This window comes from Pavona decussata, unplaced genomic scaffold, assembly GCF_977016875.1.
Source record: "Pavona decussata unplaced genomic scaffold, jaPavDecu1.1 SCAFFOLD_51, whole genome shotgun sequence".
Lineage (NCBI taxonomy): Eukaryota > Metazoa > Cnidaria > Anthozoa > Scleractinia > Agariciidae > Pavona > Pavona decussata.
In genome coordinates, this window is record NW_028145473.1 from 965,419 (window position 1) to 982,664 (window position 17,246).

At 39.8% G+C, this 17,246-nt stretch overlaps 1 protein-coding gene across 2 annotated transcripts in view; it reads left to right on the plus strand.

Annotated features, from left to right (window-relative positions):
- LOC146480986 (uncharacterized) overlaps nt 1-16,244 on the plus strand; it is a 28,744-nt gene extending 12,500 nt beyond the window's left edge. The window contains exons 6-14 of one of the 2 annotated variants that reach the window (XM_085108667.1): nt 1,395-1,505; nt 2,363-2,467; nt 3,393-3,482; nt 5,425-5,509; nt 6,703-6,792; nt 8,231-8,360; nt 9,474-9,587; nt 9,935-10,647; nt 12,464-16,244. In XM_085108667.1, coding sequence (XP_084964793.1) covers nt 1,395-1,505; nt 2,363-2,467; nt 3,393-3,482; nt 5,425-5,509; nt 6,703-6,792; nt 8,231-8,360; nt 9,474-9,587; nt 9,935-10,647; nt 12,464-13,362 — 2,337 coding nt within the window. In that variant the 3' untranslated portion in view covers nt 13,363-16,244. The remainder of the gene's footprint in view (nt 1-1,394; nt 1,506-2,362; nt 2,468-3,392; nt 3,483-5,424; nt 5,510-6,702; nt 6,793-8,230; nt 8,361-9,473; nt 9,588-9,934; nt 10,648-12,463) is intronic. The other variant, XM_085108668.1, reaches the window with a different exon arrangement.
- Nucleotides 16,245-17,246: the final 1,002 nt, after the last annotated feature.

Consider the following 17,246-nt stretch of genomic DNA (forward strand, 5'->3'; position numbering starts at 1 on the left):
CCTTTCAAATAGCCTCCATACAAAATGGTTCTCCTTTCACATATAGTATCTACAGCATCTCTCTTTGGTGGATCTGTTCGAGATATTTTTAAAGGCCTTTTTAAAGGGACACAGTCACCTTGGTGACCGCGCTGACCTGGACGCTAGTTTTTGTCAATTTTGAAAAGCGTCCACCTCAACCTGAAATCAAAAGTACGTGCCGGCATCTAGAAATCCGCTTCAATCTTCCCAGTGTTTTATTGGATTTTCAATCTTTTACTGGAAACCTGTTTCTGAGTATGCTTTTGCTCGTCCTATGATATTATTTTATCATATTTGGTTAAAAACAGTATGGATCCCGTCTCCAACGGAACATGAAAAGAAGAGGTGGGAAACGTGAAGGCGCCGGGCGGAAGAAATCGCCTGTTGACTAAAATAATGAGAGAAATCAATCAAAAACATTGGAGAACAAATCACCATTATATATATTTGGAAAATTACATTTTCTCAACCTGGCGAAAGGTTTGTACGGTGGGAATCTTCGTAAACGTCATGGCTGCTTGGTTTGAAGCTCAGACGAAGACAAGCTTCGGTACACAGTCGATTATCTCCTCGACAAGGAAAACCTCCAGTAGAACCTTGTTTTCCACAGGTCGAGCAAGCGTTCTTGCAACAACATGGGTTTGGTTCCTAAATTTAGATAACGGAGAAGTTGTAGAAACGAAATTGTAAAAGCAAAATACATGATTGAAAGCAGAAATAAAGCTTACCGGTAGTTTCGCTACAAAGTCGTTTCGCTACACTGCAGCTCAGTCGATTCACTACGTTTTAAAATTGACATATTCCCTAATATTTGAACTCAATTTGCTTCTCATGTAAACACCGTGAAACGTAGAAACAGCTAAGATAATTTTTCACACGACTGGATACCGAAATAAACGATTAAATGATTCTTCGACTTCAGAGGTATTCGTTGACGTTTGACTTTCCCTGGACAAGCCCATCAGTAAATTCTCCATGGTATCAAGAAAATGAGTGTCCTAAAATGACATTAGGTCTATAATCACTATAACAATTTTGACTGGCAAATACTTCGACTCGACAAGGTTTGTTTACATTTTTCAAAGGATCCGCTTCTCAGCGTGAGACTTGTAATGAAGTGTGATATGCAAATCAGCTAAGAAATGGTATCTAATGCGCATGTGCACCAGGTGACTGTGTCCCTTTAAATACATAAATGATAGTTTTCCTTATCTTTTCTGTACCTCTAGCCTGAAAAAGCACCTCTTTTGGGTGGAGCCTCCCCGTATAGTCCATTATGGGGAGTAATCCCCCGCCCCTTCTCCAGAACATCCCCATGATAATGCCCCTTTAACAACACATTTCAACTTGGAGTTTCTTGATTTCTGTTTAAGGTAGGCAACACGGCCATTCATATTGCAGCTGCAAATGGACAGTATAAAATATTGCTGCTGTTGCTGCAAAAAATGGCTGGGAACCCAGGACTTATTGGCCAGCAGAACAAGGTACTGTATAGCATTCTCCTATTTACAATTTCATTTTTCTTGGCTTTCATGAAGATCGAGCATTTTTTATCTTTAGTCAAGCATTTTTATCACGAGCCCCTTGCTCGGGAGATTGGGCGACCACTCCCTATTCCCCCGACTTTAAATAAATGTTGTATTGTATATTGTATCACAAGAAAGATCATCAAAGTTATAACTTTGAGATCACAAGCACTTCAATGAAGTCGACTTTTTATGTGATCTTGACTGAAAGACAGGGTCATGTTCATCTAATATGCCAAACACAACTGCAAGTGAGGAGCATTCAGAGGTCAACAAGCACCTTATAGGCTAACAAGAAATTCAAGCCTTAATTCTCACTTTAGTGTCAGATGCACCTCATCTTCTGTCTTGTGAAAAGGAATTTTGTTTTTAGGTTTAGGTTTCGAAGTGTCCGTGGGGTGGGGATTATTATTTATAAATTATATGGAAGACCTGTGCTGTTATTAGTGCATATACCACATATTACATTTTACCCAGTAACTTTGTTTTATCAAAAATTTATTTAAAATTTAAAAAGCGATCTCTGGCTAAAATGATTAAAAAACTACGAGCTTCTGACTGCCTGAACTGCAGCCTTCGACGGGTAAAATGAGTGATGAGAAAGCGCTAAGAAAAAAAAAATTTTCTCAGCGCTTTCTCATCACTCATTTTACCCGTCGATGACTGCAGTTCCTGCAGTCGAAAGCTCGTAGTTTTTTAATCATTTTAGCCAGAGATCGCTTTTTTAAATTTTAACTATGTTTCATCCTCGCTACGGCCCCTCAATATTTTTAAAAATTTATTTGACTGACACATTCGCTCTTATCGTTTAATAGGATGCTAATACTCCTCTTCACCTGGCTGTAAGCAAACAATGTGAAAAAACTGTGGCACTTCTGTTATACAATGGCGCAACTGCCTCACTGGGGGTAAAAAATAAGGTAAAATGTTAACTTTCCGGCTAAAAAAAAAAGGAAAGAAAGAAACCCTGTCACTGTTTTGTAGATGGCCGGCTTCACCTGTAGTCAGTCAATTTTTTTTTCGTTTAGTGAAAGCTCGCCAAAAATAAATAACACCCAATTGCAATTGCATGTAATAAAAATGCAATTTGTAAATACCCATGGAGCATCAAAGAGCTCTTTAGGAATTTGCTTCAAAGGTGTCTGTGCGTTCTAGGTCAAATTGTTATTTGGAAGTGTTGATTTTTGCGGAGGGAGGAAAACCAGAGAACTCAGAGAGAAATCCTCAGAGTAGGGATGAGAGCCAATGACAAACTGAACCCACATATCGAACCCGGGCCACATTACTGGGAGACGAGTGCTTTCATCACCGCGCCATTCCTACTCCCTGCAAGCTAACAACAATGTTGCTAAAAAGTGTGACGTTCGGTTGCAAAAATCGCATTGTATAAAATCAGCCTTCAAAGAACTGATGCAGATATTGCTGTCAGGCCTATAAGTTCTTAGCATACAGGATAAATTAACATCTTAATGTTCAGGTCAATTCCACATTACCCAATAAAAGCGGTCATTATTAATTCCCAGTGCTCTCCAGTCACTCCCACACACATGTGCACTGTGCTAGCTTTTGGTGTATAATAGTTAATGCGAGTGCAAGCTACAGGTAGACTACCTTATAGCCCTCAAGAGTTAACTTGGCACATGAACACTCACTGGTAACACCACAGTTTCAAGGTGGAGAAACCAAAGTAGACAAAATAAATTAGTTTTGGATACATCCACAAAGAGAAAAGAGAGATTAGGGATGAAATTGTACACATGAGTACAAGCAGTGATTGTAGGTCTGTGGATTAAAAGAGCTAATGAGCTCTTGTCTTATTTAAAAAGTTTATTATTTGCGTTACAGCATGATGAAACACCGAAGAAACTGGCAGCAGACCAAGGAGACAAGGGGATTATTAGACTGCTTGATTTAGATCCTTCCAAGGCAAGAGAGGTCAGTATCAACTGAAGGTTTTACATAGAGTGCTCTAGAATTAACTCAGAAGATGTACATGTATCCTTGGGAAACATACTTACAATTGATGGTGCTCTCTCAGGCTCATGAAACTGTACAAAATCTTACTGAAAATTGCTGCAATGCAGTTTCTAAAGAATCCTGTTGTATGTCTTCTCTCGTCTTCCTCTTTTTTTTTCTTTCTTCAGTCATGCACCTTGAAAATGCTGTCTGGATGAACATTAACCCCCCTTATAAACAAAGTAACAGCTGGTATCCCTGTTAATCGTGGACAAACTTTCAGTTGGTAATTTTTGTTGACAAGAAAAAAAAGGACTTTTTGTGCCATTGTGTCTGCACATAAGGTAAACAAAGGTCTTTGACGGAGCAAAGACTATAGCATGATCTTCCACTGAAAAAAAGCAAGATACTCTGTACATAGATAAGGAGGGCCACATGTAGCTTGGAGACCTTTTTATGTATTCTAACGAGCATAATTTATGCATCTTGCTTCGAACTTAACGTTTCACCCAACAGATTTGCCTCAGAAGGCTTTCCCTGTTTTTTCCTTTCGTAGCACCAGTAAGACTCGTAGCATTCTCAATTTGAAAACTTTCAAACAAATTGCTGTCTCTTAGTAAAAGTTTCTTGTTAACGGCATATTAGCTCTCTTGATGAGCCTTTTAGTGCCCTTAGAGCAAATGTCGATTAAGAGTAGTGTTTTACTTTAGATAGAAGAAAAACCCTCTGGTAATCAGGCAAATTTTTCTTTGTGGTCCTGATTTCCTCTTGATTGTTGACAAGCCGCAGTGAGTCACAAGTGTTAATAAAATTTAGAATGGTGAAATGTGAAGGTACTTACTTAATACTTATTAAGTAGGCTTTGTGTACATTGTGAAAATTGAATGAAAGCGGGATCAGCAAAGGCAACGTCTTGAAAATATAGTTTGGCTGCCTATGTCATTGACTTGGACAATGCATAGCATATTTGGATTGTTTCCCAGAAGTCTGACCATTTTGCGTGGTATAGTTATCATCTCACCCACACTGTTATCTCTGCACAAAAGGAAGGAAGGGAGGAAGGAAGGGGTGGAGAGGGAAGGAGGAAGGGAGCAAGGGATGGAAGGAAGGAAGGAAGGAAGGAAACAGGGGGAGTGAATGAGGGAGGTAGGGATGGAAGGAAGGAAGAGAGGAAGAAGGCAGGGGGGCAGAAAAGGAGAGAGGGTAGTAAGGATGGATGGAAGTTGGAAACAGGGAGGGAGGGAAGGAATGGTAGGAAGGAAGGAAGGAAGGAAGGAAGGAAGGAAGGAAGGAAGGAAGGAAGGAAGGAAGGAAGGAAGGAAGGAAGGAAGGAAGGAAGGAAGGAAGGAAGGTAGGTAGGTAGGTAGGTAGGTAGGTAGGTAGGTAGGTAGGTAGGAGGGAAGGAGGAATGGAGTGAAGGAAAGATGTAGAAATGGAAGAAAGGAAAGAAGGAAGGAGGAAGGGAAGGAACGAAGGGAGGAAGCAAGGAAGCAAAGAGAGAGAAAAAAGGGAGGAAGCCGGGAGAGGTGGAAGGAGCAAGCTAGAGGTTGAAAGACGAAGGTAAAGAGGGAAGGGAGGAAGGTCAATCGGTAGGTACGTACGTAGGAAATCTCATAGCCCCCTCCCCACCCCCACCCCCGAAAAAAAAAAAACAAAAAAAAAAAACAAGCAAACAAACAAAATTAAAAGAAAAGAGAACCAAGATTTAGAGATTCCAGGACGCAGGAAAATTGGTTGGTGTCCAACTTTACGCTATCATTCCTTTCAGTGGTTGCTTGTTTGGGGTGAATGGTATGTTTGGGTAGCGTGAAAATTAAACTTACAGGTATGGGCCAATCTATCCTTAAGTTATGAAAGAATAAATCTTTCAGAAAATTGTGGTTGAAGTTACCATACATTAATTGCAAATTATCATTACCAGCAATTCCAGGAACTGCTAACATGTGCTAATAGACCACCTGGACAAATGCTTGGAAGGGGCTGTTCAGTGGAGGCTGACAGTCCAGGTCAGTATTATTGATTTTTAATTTGACGTCACGGTACAGTGATTTTCAGAAGTGCCCTATTCTACAAAAACCTTAAAAAACTAATTAAGTTAACTAAATGAATTGTGCCACCTAATTACACTTTCCCGCTGTTTGAAGGCTGACAAGGTGATCTTTGATATTGCATTGAGGGAGTTACAAACCCTTCTATTGCTCTCAAAGGCCAACACGACGGCTGAATTTGGCTGAATTTCGTCATAAGGACAGTCTGCCTACTTACTTCTTACTACAGTCGAACCCGCTGCTTCTGCTGCTGCTGCTGCTGCTGCTGCTGCTGTTCCTCCTCCTCCAACATTGCGATCCCTTTGACTCTGAGTTACAGGAGAAATTTCACAAAACCTTGAGCTACGGGAGAAATTTCACAAAAACCTTGACTGATTACAAAAAGCTCCTTGCCTCAAAAAGGAAAGCATTTCAGACTGAAAAAATCCCCAAAGCGAATAACGACTGAAACTTGACCAAGATTCAGCCTTCTTATCTAACACCGGTTTCGGTTCTTGAGCGTAAAACTTGCGCAAATGTCGAAAAGAATTCTTACTCTAACCGCTTGTAATTTAGCAGAAAAATCCGTGGAGGCATTTTAAAGATATATCGATTTATGCAAAGTAGGAACTTTTTCATTCATTTGCGCTATATTTTAACTGTTTTCAAACATGAAACTCAATATACATTTGAATAGTTTTGCTATGAAAAAAGACCTTTTAACAAAAAATACAAAGTGTCAATTTTTATTTTGCCAGAGATACTGGTGAAAAATGTGGCAATAAACAAAATCACCCCGTAAAAATTGAATCATTATTTACTTGAAAACGCCCTTATAGATTTTTTTTTCTAATTTCGCTTACAAGTTGTCTAGATTGAGTAGTTTAAATCACTATAGTTTCGTCGTAAAGTGTCTCATTAAATTTCGAGATAATCGATAATGTTTAAAATGAGAGGCTATGCGCTACCGTTGCTATGGTAATAGTTGTTGCTTGGAAACCGATGAGAAAATTAAGTTTGATCATATGATGAAATGATTATGTAGTATGAAGGAGATCGAAGTTGATCTTGTGTGCGAGATTGTAATTTCAAAACTTCCACCCTAAGTCCAGAAAAACTGCCGCGAGCCTCCTTAAGTGTCATCTGTTTGTGTTTCATATGTCATCACCCAGTGACAGATGCCCACAGATTACAAGCACAGATTGCAAGCAACAATTCGCTGCTCCCAGAATTGCCAGGTTTACCAGGACTCTTCCAAAATGGTTAGTCCCTTATTAAGCAAAGGGGAGAGGGGATCGATGTGTCTGAAAGCTATGGTATTCATATGTTTCACCTTGTTTCCATTTTATCTCTTAGAGGTTATTACTATACCCAAAATGCCATCGTAGTTTTGTAGTGTGCATTGCCATAATATTTCCTCTAGCTGCGCCAAGAGCAATTTCGTGTTTGAACAAAGGTACTTGTTACGTCTTTTGTGTAGTTTTGACCTATGGGGTTAGGTTCCAACAGAATCATATTGTAACATTTTGTACATAGGATCCTGAGTGAGAATTCCACCAGTGACATTGTTTGAAATGCCCTTTTGTCTCCCATATTTACCTATCAAGATTGCCAAACATTAATTTTGATTATATAAATGTGAAGGTATATTTAAGCCTAGTAAATAAATGAGAGTGGTGTTTTGTTCAGTCGGAGACGGGCATAATCGGAGAAAGAAAATCCGAGTGCTCCTATCAGGAGTCGAACCTAAGACCTTCCGATTACTAGTTCGGATGCTCTACCACTGAGCTACAGGAGGCTCGTGGGAACTAAGGTCATTAAACTAAGTTCATGGGACAAACATCCTGCATACTGCTAGGATTTTAATGTCGGTGATGGGTATATCACATTCATTTTATTGCGCATCATTTCATTGCGCATATGCCACGCAACGACATTCTAATCCTAGCAGTATGCAGAATGTGTGTCCCATTAACCTAGTTTTAATGGCCTTCCACGAGTCTCTTGCAACTCAGCGGTAGAGCGTCTGAACCAGTTATCGGAAAGTTATAGGTTTGACTCCTGGGAAAACTCCTTTTTCCGTGTTACTGACTGAATAATACGTCACTCGTTAATTTTGATGTGAAAGAAATGCGATGTTATGTTTTAAGCCTGGTGAATAAATTATAGCGTACCACTAGGATTTGAATTTCGATGAGTGAGATATTCAAGTGGCAAATCAAGAATTTCATTCAAATCAATCAAGTGAAATTTAAATCTTAGTTTACATTTCTATAGTAATTTCATTGTTTAAGATTTTAAGATTTAAGGTCAAGTTTCACATATTATATTTTCGTGGTTTTCTTTCTTTACTGTTTTTGTAATCTGGTATATTTATCGTGCAGATGTATAGCTACCTAGTAGAAAAGCTGCAATAAACTATCATCATCATCATCATCATCATCATCATCATCATCATCCTAGCAGTATACAGGATGTTTGTCCCATGAACCTAGTTTAATGGCCTTAGCTGGACCAGAGTCTCCTGTAGCTCAGTGGTAGAGCATCCGAGCTAGTAATCGGAAGTTCTTAGGTTCGACTCCTGATAGGAGCGCTCGGATTTTCTTTTTCTGAGTATGTCTGTGTTACTGACTGAAAAATACATCCATCATTAATTTTGATTATGCTTACACATATTGTGCCTTTATCCTTGCATATTAGTATCACTTTTTGTGACCACACCACAAGTGCTTGTTCGCAACGAATATAAAACTAAAGTCAGCAATGGAGCATGTGCAGCCATTGGACCCGGTGGCCAAGTGAACGTTGGAAACTCACCTGTCACCGCTGGGTAAGAACAATGCTTGTCAAACTCTTTAATAATTCATGAAGGGAAAACAAAGGAAATCATTACCACGTAGGAGGTTTGGAAATGTGATCATAATGATCATAATAATTTGGTTAGTTTTTGCTTTGAATTTCTCCAAGAATTATTAATGGTTTGAGAAGCTATATCAAACACTCGAAAGAGTACTTCACCCGATTTTCAATCACATCGAAGTTGTTTAAAAAAAGAACTAGGCTGCGCCTGGTTACAACAATTTCAACTAACTTCTCCGTGTTTGGAAATCGGACAAAAACACTGTTTTTCGTGTTTGATATATTACTTCGCACTTGACAGAGTTTCCTGAGCTTGTTTCGTCTTTAAAAGTGCCCGTGCATTAATATATTTTTTATTTTCTCACCAGAATCTACGCATTACCCAAAGAACGCAAAAAAAAAAAACACAATGTTTTTACAATTTTCTATCACGTTTATAGTTGAAGTAACGAACAGAAAAATGTTTAAATTAATTTACTTAAAAAACAGCCTGTAGATGAAGTGTATCTTTATATTGCAAGAGATCTCCTGGAACACCACGATAATGCCAACATCACCTGTAACATCAAGGACGTCAAGGGGATTCAGCCCCTTAATGACAGCGTTTAGATTATATAACGTGATGAATTGTCCTGGGGCAAAATTTCTTTTTCTCTTCACATTGGGCTACGACACTTTGTTTAATAGGCGTTGTCAGCTTTTGAATTCTACAGCAACAAAGTCTATTTGTCGCCATGCCAACACCTACTGAAGAAATAACTTGATAGTGTGTCGCTGTAGGCTTAAACTCTAGAAAAATTTCGACATGAAAAGAAAGTTACAACAGGCCTAAACCAGACCGACATCGTTTTCTTTTTGGCAGTAGCCCTCAGGGTTTTTGTTAGATGAAACATAAATCTTTCTGCTTTTTATCTCTAGCGAAAGCCATACAAAGGAAGGAAGATAGTTTTATTCGTTTTTGTTGTGCTTATCATACTTTCGCTTTGTTGCAAATGTTTTCTTGTAAGTTATGGTTACGACCGCTTTACGCTTCGGTAGTATTTTAGAATCAGGCTGTGACAGTTTATATTCCTTGTATTTTTAGTGTGCGTCCACAGCCTCTTTCAGCTGGTACGAGTAGTTACGATATCCAAGTATCGGGTGGAAACGCCAGCATTGGTGATCACAGCATAACCAATGTGGGCACAGGAACACCAAGGTAAGCAAACCACCCGCGACAGAAAACTGCAGTGTAGTTGTGCAGTGCAAAACAACTTACAAATTTTTAAGTGAATCTGATTGATTCATTCCTTATGCGCTCATAGGGGTAGTTAAATGAAAATAAAATCGATTCTAGGTAGCAAGTCAGATTGCGAGTTTTGTGAAAAATTCTGACACTTAGGTCTTTTTGGTATTTTGACTAACTTAGAAGCTGAAATACTTGTCGGAAGAATGTGCTTCATGGTCTGTACGATTTTTGTTTACTAGCAACCACTTCCTTTTAAGTCTCTCCGTGACCTGTATCCTTGTAATATGTTAGACGTTCTTTGATGTCTTTATTTCCAGCAGAACTCCAAGTACCGCCGGAAGCATCGAACCTCCTTGGTTCCCAGAACACCGGGATAACAGAGATAACAGAACGGAAAGAAGCTCCGGGGGCCCTACGGAAGACGGATCATTACCCCATCCAGTTCCCGAAGAAAAAAGCTCTGGAACCCCCTCGGAAAGTGCTTTCAAATCGCATAGTGATTTGCCGTACTCAGTGCCTGAAGTAAGTAAGAAGGAAAGTGTCTGCGATACCCCAGGGGAATTATCCAATCCTGTGCCCGAAACAGCTAGGTCAGGAATTCCCACGGAAAATACGAATGACTGCGATGCCCCTGAGAACTTGTCTACCCCAGTTCCGGAAGAAAGTCGACCTAAAACTGCAGAAATAGTAGCGTCTACAAAATCTACGAAGGATTGCAGTTTGCCTAAAGATGATGGATGCGTCGCTTCACCCAAATCTAGTGAGGAAGTTACGAAAAACGTCGAACCGTCTAGAGATTCTGAAACGAGGCGAACTATGAGAGGTCCTGTCGACACCAACGCAACAAACAACCCCGGATCAGTGAGAAATAGCAGTGGGGAATCGTCTGGCGGTGCGAATGAACCTACAGAAGCTCCTACGCTTTCGTCACTCGGAATAATCGCGAGAGGTGTTCCAAGGGTGTCTGCGAATGGGAAAAGTAGTAATTCGCATGAAAATACCAGGATTATTCAACCCGCTGGGTCCTCAGGTAAGTTTATTTATTGCAGTAAAGTTCTTAGTATAAAGGTTTTGCGGAGCTTTTTTTTAAGATGGGCGAAATGTGAGTTTTATTCTCACTGGTTCAAATTTCGGTGCTTTTTAAACATTGATATTGGCCAAGAGAGAGTCCCAAGCATCACACAGGCAGCTCGGCGCGATTTGGCCTGGGAACGATGCTTTGAATTTTCAATTTTTTTTAAATTTATATCACTTTCAATTTCAAACTACATACACCACTACGACAGTACGCTACTTACAATACAAACCCTTACAATACTTACTGTTTACTTATATGAAAAAAAAAAAAAACATACAGCTAAATTCCTGTAATTACAATAAAAAAAAAAGGCACACATATATATATACACGTACGCACGTATATCCACTATACAAAAGGGGGCGGGCATGTATGTTACAACAGAAATACAAACCGTTTTATTCACGAGTTTTCCACCCAAACTGATTGATTTATTAAGGCCATGAAAACAGATTCCGATTACGAACGGACTTTCTAGAAGTTATTGCCGCCGCGGAGTGGAAAGGACTTTTATCGCTCTCTTTCGAATGCAAGATTATTTAGAAGTTTTATTCAATCTTCATTTAGGTAATGTAGGAAAGCCCAAGGCGGGTGCTCTTGGTATCTCTCCATCTACTTACAATACAAACCCTTACAATACTTACTGTTTACTTATATGAAAAAAAAAAAAAAACATACAGCTAAATTCCTGTAATTACAATAAAAAAAAAAGGCACACATATATATATACACGTACGCACGTATATCCACTATACAAAAGGGGGCGGGCATGTATGTTACAACAGAAATACAAACCGTTTTATTCACGAGTTTTCCACCCAAACTGATTGATTTATTAAGGCCATGAAAACAGATTCCGATTACGAACGGACTTTCTAGAAGTTATTGCCGCCGCGGAGTGGAAAGGACTTTTATCGCTCTCTTTCGAATGCAAGATTATTTAGAAGTTTTATTCAATCTTCATTTAGGTAATGTAGGAAAGCCCAAGGCGGGTGCTCTTGGTATCTCTCCATCTACTTACAATACAAACCCTTACAATACTTACTGTTTACTTATATGAAAAAAAAAAAAAACATACAGCTAAATTCCTGTAATTACAATAAAAAAAAAAGGCACACATATATATATACACGTACGCACGTATATCCACTATACAAAAGGGGGCGGGCATGTATGTTACAACAGAAATACAAACCGTTTTATTCACGAGTTTTCCACCCAAACTGATTGATTTATTAAGGCCATGAAAACAGATTCCGATTACGAACGGACTTTCTAGAAGTTATTGCCGCCGCGGAGTGGAAAGGACTTTTATCGCTCTCTTTCGAATGCAAGATTATTTAGAAGTTTTATTCAATCTTCATTTAGGTAATGTAGGAAAGCCCAAGGCGGGTGCTCTTGGTATCTCTCCATCTACTTACAATACAAACCCTTACAATACTTACTGTTTACTTATATGAAAAAAAAAAAAAACATACAGCTAAATTCCTGTAATTACAATAAAAAAAAAAGGCACACATATATATATACACGTACGCACGTATATCCACTATACAAAAGGGGGCGGGCATGTATGTTACAACAGAAATACAAACCGTTTTATTCACGAGTTTTCCACCCAAACTGATTGATTTATTAAGGCCATGAAAACAGATTCCGATTACGAACGGACTTTCTAGAAGTTATTGCCGCCGCGGAGTGGAAAGGACTTTTATCGCTCTCTTTCGAATGCAAGATTATTTAGAAGTTTTATTCAATCTTCATTTAGGTAATGTAGGAAAGCCCAAGGCGGGTGCTCTTGGTATCTCTCCATCTACAACTGGCCTAACAGATGCTGGCTGGGGACGAGCGTTGCAGACAAAAAGAAACGATGGTACCAAAAGAGATGCTCCCTTGTCTCGTGGGGTACCTAAAGAGGTCACCAAACGCTTACTGGAGATGGAGTCAAACAATTCGTCAACTACCGACCCCACCCTATCGGGCGTACTGCCGGATCAATGTCCTGATTTGGGTGCAGCATCTCAGAATTCCATTGAAAATCGACAGTTTCCAGAATCACAGAAACATTCTGGTGGAGAAACAGGGTCGAAATCTCAAGCTGTGGAGTGCCAGTTAAATGATGCTGGTAAGAAAGGTTTAAAAAGTCGTACTGAAAGTGGCGCGAGACTGCCTCGAGTTGGGCTGAGACCCGGGCAAGGGTCGCATACGCTAGTAACTGAACGTTCATCGGAAGAACAAAGGTCGCCGGGTTTTCGTACTACTGGTGCGAGTGGCGATGGTTTGGAGAATGCAACCATGCCTCGCTTGAGCAGCTCATCTAAAGAAGCGCCCCACAGAAAAGAGAGGTTTTTGAGAGATGGTTCTGTTCCCGATGGGGACAATCCAGCAGGGGAGGGCCAACTGCACGGGTTGAATCCAAAGAGTTCAACTGGAGCAGCTCTTGCTGGTCAAGACGAAAGTGTGAACGGTGCAGGCATCATTGGTGACAGCAGAAGTGAACAACATTCTGTTGTACGCGGCAATGAGACGAGTGGAACTCAACCGTCAGGGCTTGTTGATTCTCTCAGTGTTTCTGAGAATGGTGACGCTCCTATAATCAGAAATGCTAATCCCGAGGACGATGTTGGTGGCACGAAAAGGTGCGATTCCGAATGTACAGTCATGTGATTGTCTTACGAGGTACTGCAGGGTCTAGGGAAGGAGTTCCTGCGATCTTTTTTTTTTTTTTGGCTTAAAATGAGACCTGGAAGGTCTATCACGCAAGGTGCTTACCTTGCACAAAGGTCTAGATCCGTCTCTTGACCACCCATGCGTAACTCCTTAGTGGACATTCTGTGTGAAGACCTCCACTGCGTGGAAAACATCACTAGTTGTACACGTGGACACATATGTCTTCCGTAAACGACCACTTTCAGGATCCGGAAAAGCGGCTTCTTATGGGAGGTGGTCGCTTACAAGAGATTTTAAAATTAGGGCTGGAATTAGAATTAGATCCCAAAGTGGAATATGTAATTGTTTTAGCATGAGCGAGAAAAAGATCTCGCTAAACTTGAACTTGTTTCTATAATCGCTTGTTAGGAGGAGGCGTTCGTTTAACGAAAAGTTAATTGTCTTTACCTGGTTGTATTTTAGAAATAAAAATGGTGCATATGCTTACATAAACAGATGCAAACTCGAGACTAGTAGCCCACGCAGGCACCTTTTGTGCGTAACGCTCTAGTCTGGAGAAGTGTTGCGTGACATCTCAATTAATATAGTTGCCAAGGAGACTAACACATTATTTGTATGTGTGACGTGCTAGTGTGGAGAACTCAAAGGCTGCCTAGGAGACCAACTCAAGAGGCAGTTACGGACGATTTGAATAGTTTACATAAGTAATGTTGAAGATTCCTTAACTCTTTCCTGTTTACATCTGGTTATGTAAGGATAAACTGGCAGTTTTTCTGTCTAAATCGAAACAAATGTCATTTGATGACATGCCTGTGTTTGTTTACCTAGCGTTATCTGAAGCGTCTACACAACCAAAACGAGCGCGCTTGATGTAATCAATAATTACGAAAAAAATTGTTAAACGCTCAGTTTTAGCATAAACTCAGTATTTAGCCGCGATCTTGTAAATGCTGACTTTTAAAGGTGCGAGGTCGTCTGGGTTTTGGCCATAATTTGTGAAACTGGGCGGAAATTGTTTATAGTCGTTATGAATTATATATAATACAACACTTTAGTCAACAGGGTGTTTCAAAAGTTCGTTCCGATTTGTTTTCTTCTAACGTTTCATTATTTATTTAAACTACCTCTTTAAAAATTAAGTATATTATTTTTTTATTATTTTTCATTCGATCATTCAAATTATTAGTAACCAAAATGCCCGCCTTTATTTTAATGACATTTTCTAATCGCCTAGGCATAGAATGTGTGAGTTCCTTAAGCGTGTCAAGAGTCACTTTTTTCCATGCAAAGCGTAGTCGCCTTTTCAGCTCTTTCATCGTTTTGGGGGCTGGAGCTTTGTACGTTGTCTCGTCAATGATACTCCTGATGTTCTCAATGGGATTGAGATCAGGAGAGTTTGCTGGCCAGCCAGCCACCCTTGGCTATAAATTTTGACAAATTCTTTTGACACCATTTCTGAGTTGCCTTGGAAGTGTGAGCTGGTTCTCCATCCTGAACGAATGTCGTCTCTTTCTTTGAACTATACAGCTTCCTCTCTATCGGGACACCTGTCACCTGATGCCTTGATGTTAACGGTTTCACTTCTTTCCCAAGGATTTGGTTGATGTAGTACTCAGAAGTTAAGGTTTGGCCTGTAGGTGGTAGGTGTAATTTTGAGAGCCCACGACCCGTCATGCCACCCCACACCCCACCTTCGCACTTTGCTTCACTTGGAAAGCTGGAGGAACACGAGCTCCATACGATATGGATTTTTGGATTTGGGTACTGGAAAAGATATTTAGAACACTCATCTGTGGATAAAATTTTGTCCCAGTCCTCTGCTGTCAGCTTCGCGTATTTCTTGGCGAATTTCAAAGAGGCTTTCCTTTGCTTTTCGCTCAACAAAGGTATTTTCTTTCGCTTGAAAGCCTTCCATAGTTTCCTAGTCATGTATCTCCACACCGTTATGCTCGAAACTTCGATATCTTGAAGAAGATTCTTGGCAATCTTCCTTGTTTAATTGTTCTGTTTGTACTTCGCTTTCTCGATTGATTTTTGAGCATAATTGGTCAAAACAGACGGTCGACCGCTTCTTGGTTTGTCTTCGAAGCACTCTTTTCGACCACTTGTTCACCCAACATTCGGTCTTGTTAAAAAATTTAGCGATTTCTTTGACTGAATGACCAGATGATCGTAATATGGCTGCTTCAGCTCTAGCATAAACAATGTCTGACTTCATTTGCGTGACAGAGAAAACAGAAAGTTCAGGGAAAAAAAATCAGAGAATAACAACAAATTCGGGAAAGGAACAATCTACACAAAGGGCGCGAAAAAATGGCGGGAAAACGCGCGTGTGCACATTTGGCGCGAAAATCGAAACAAGGGCATATTGCCAGCTATTTTAATAAATTCTTTACCTCAATTTATTGAAAAAGTTCTAACAAACAATTGATTTGTTTAAAAAATTAACAACTTTAAATCGGAACGAACTTTTGAAACACCCTGTAAATATTACTTAAACGAAATTCTTACAAAACTTTCGAAGAAGGCTGGAAATTTTTCATTTTTGGTGTCTGTCAGCAATTTTGATGTCCAAATGGGTTCTGATTACTGTTTCACAACATGAAATAATTATTGCTGGATTTAATGTGACCTGGGAATGTTTTTGAGGTGTACGAACTCGCGAAATATAGTTATTGGGTTCATGTGTTTAAAAAGTACAGATATAAATTTAAGTAGCACTTATTTAAGTGTCTAAGAGGAAGAAAAGTATATTCTTAATTAACCGTAGTTTAATATTTAAAATGTAATAGATTTTTTTATTTAATAGGGTGTTTTTAAACGTTTTTTGGCTGGTGGTTGAAAGACTTGGTTTTAAAGGTGTTTTGATATTGTTTTGAGAGACCATTGAGGTTAATTTTTGTTTATGTTCGTAATGAGAATGTCGATTTTACTAAAATATCAATCCTGCCATACTTCAATCCAAAACCAACAATTGGTGTAATTCCAGATCGACTGGTCTCGAAGAAGACTACCTAACAGCCGGTTGAAAATAGAGAGGTATGGTCCCTTAAAAAACTGTATCGAGACATCTTAAGCTCAATGGCACTTTCTTGGTCTCTTTGAAAAATGGAATGGAAGGTCTTTTTCGCGTGAACGGGATTTCGCGGGATCTTCGCGTGAACGTGATTTTCTGGGGATTCTCGCGGGACATGGGTGATTTCGGTCCTCAATTTTCAAGACGTATTTTTTTTCGTTGTACAATAAAGATTCATCTCTGTGGAATTCAGAATGGAAAGACATACATATCCCTGAAGAAGGATCAATCACCGAAATAGAGGACATGGAGGTCTTAAAAGCGATGAAAATCCATTTCGCGGTCGGATTTGAAAAAATCTAAATTCCGCTCAAAAATTAAAACCAAGCCTCCGACTTCAAACGGATTTTACAAGACCTGGGAAAACGCTATAGTACGGTAATTTTGTTTTGTTACAAATGTTGATATGCTTGCTGACAGCAATGTGAGTGATCTGATCATTTGAGCCGAAATTCTTTAACTTCTGTAATTTTTCTCGCAAAGCCTCCCAAGCGATCGCTTTGAACTGAGACTAAGGGCCTCTTCATAGGAGCCCGGTTGACCGGGCTGGGTCGGTTTCCGAGATCTCGCCTCGCCACTCTTTTCTTTACAAGAATTTCGATGTGTTCGGGCTGGCGGACTGGCCCTGTTACCGAGATCTCGGTAACCGAGCTGGAAATTTTTCCGATATGAACACTCCAGCCCGGATACCGGCGCTGTCCGTGACGAAACATTTTCAACTGCGCATGGCTTGTAAGGTCGCTGAGAAGTCGGAACGCGGTTCCACGGGTTTTTTGGGGGCCTTTTGGACGGTAACCGGGATTAT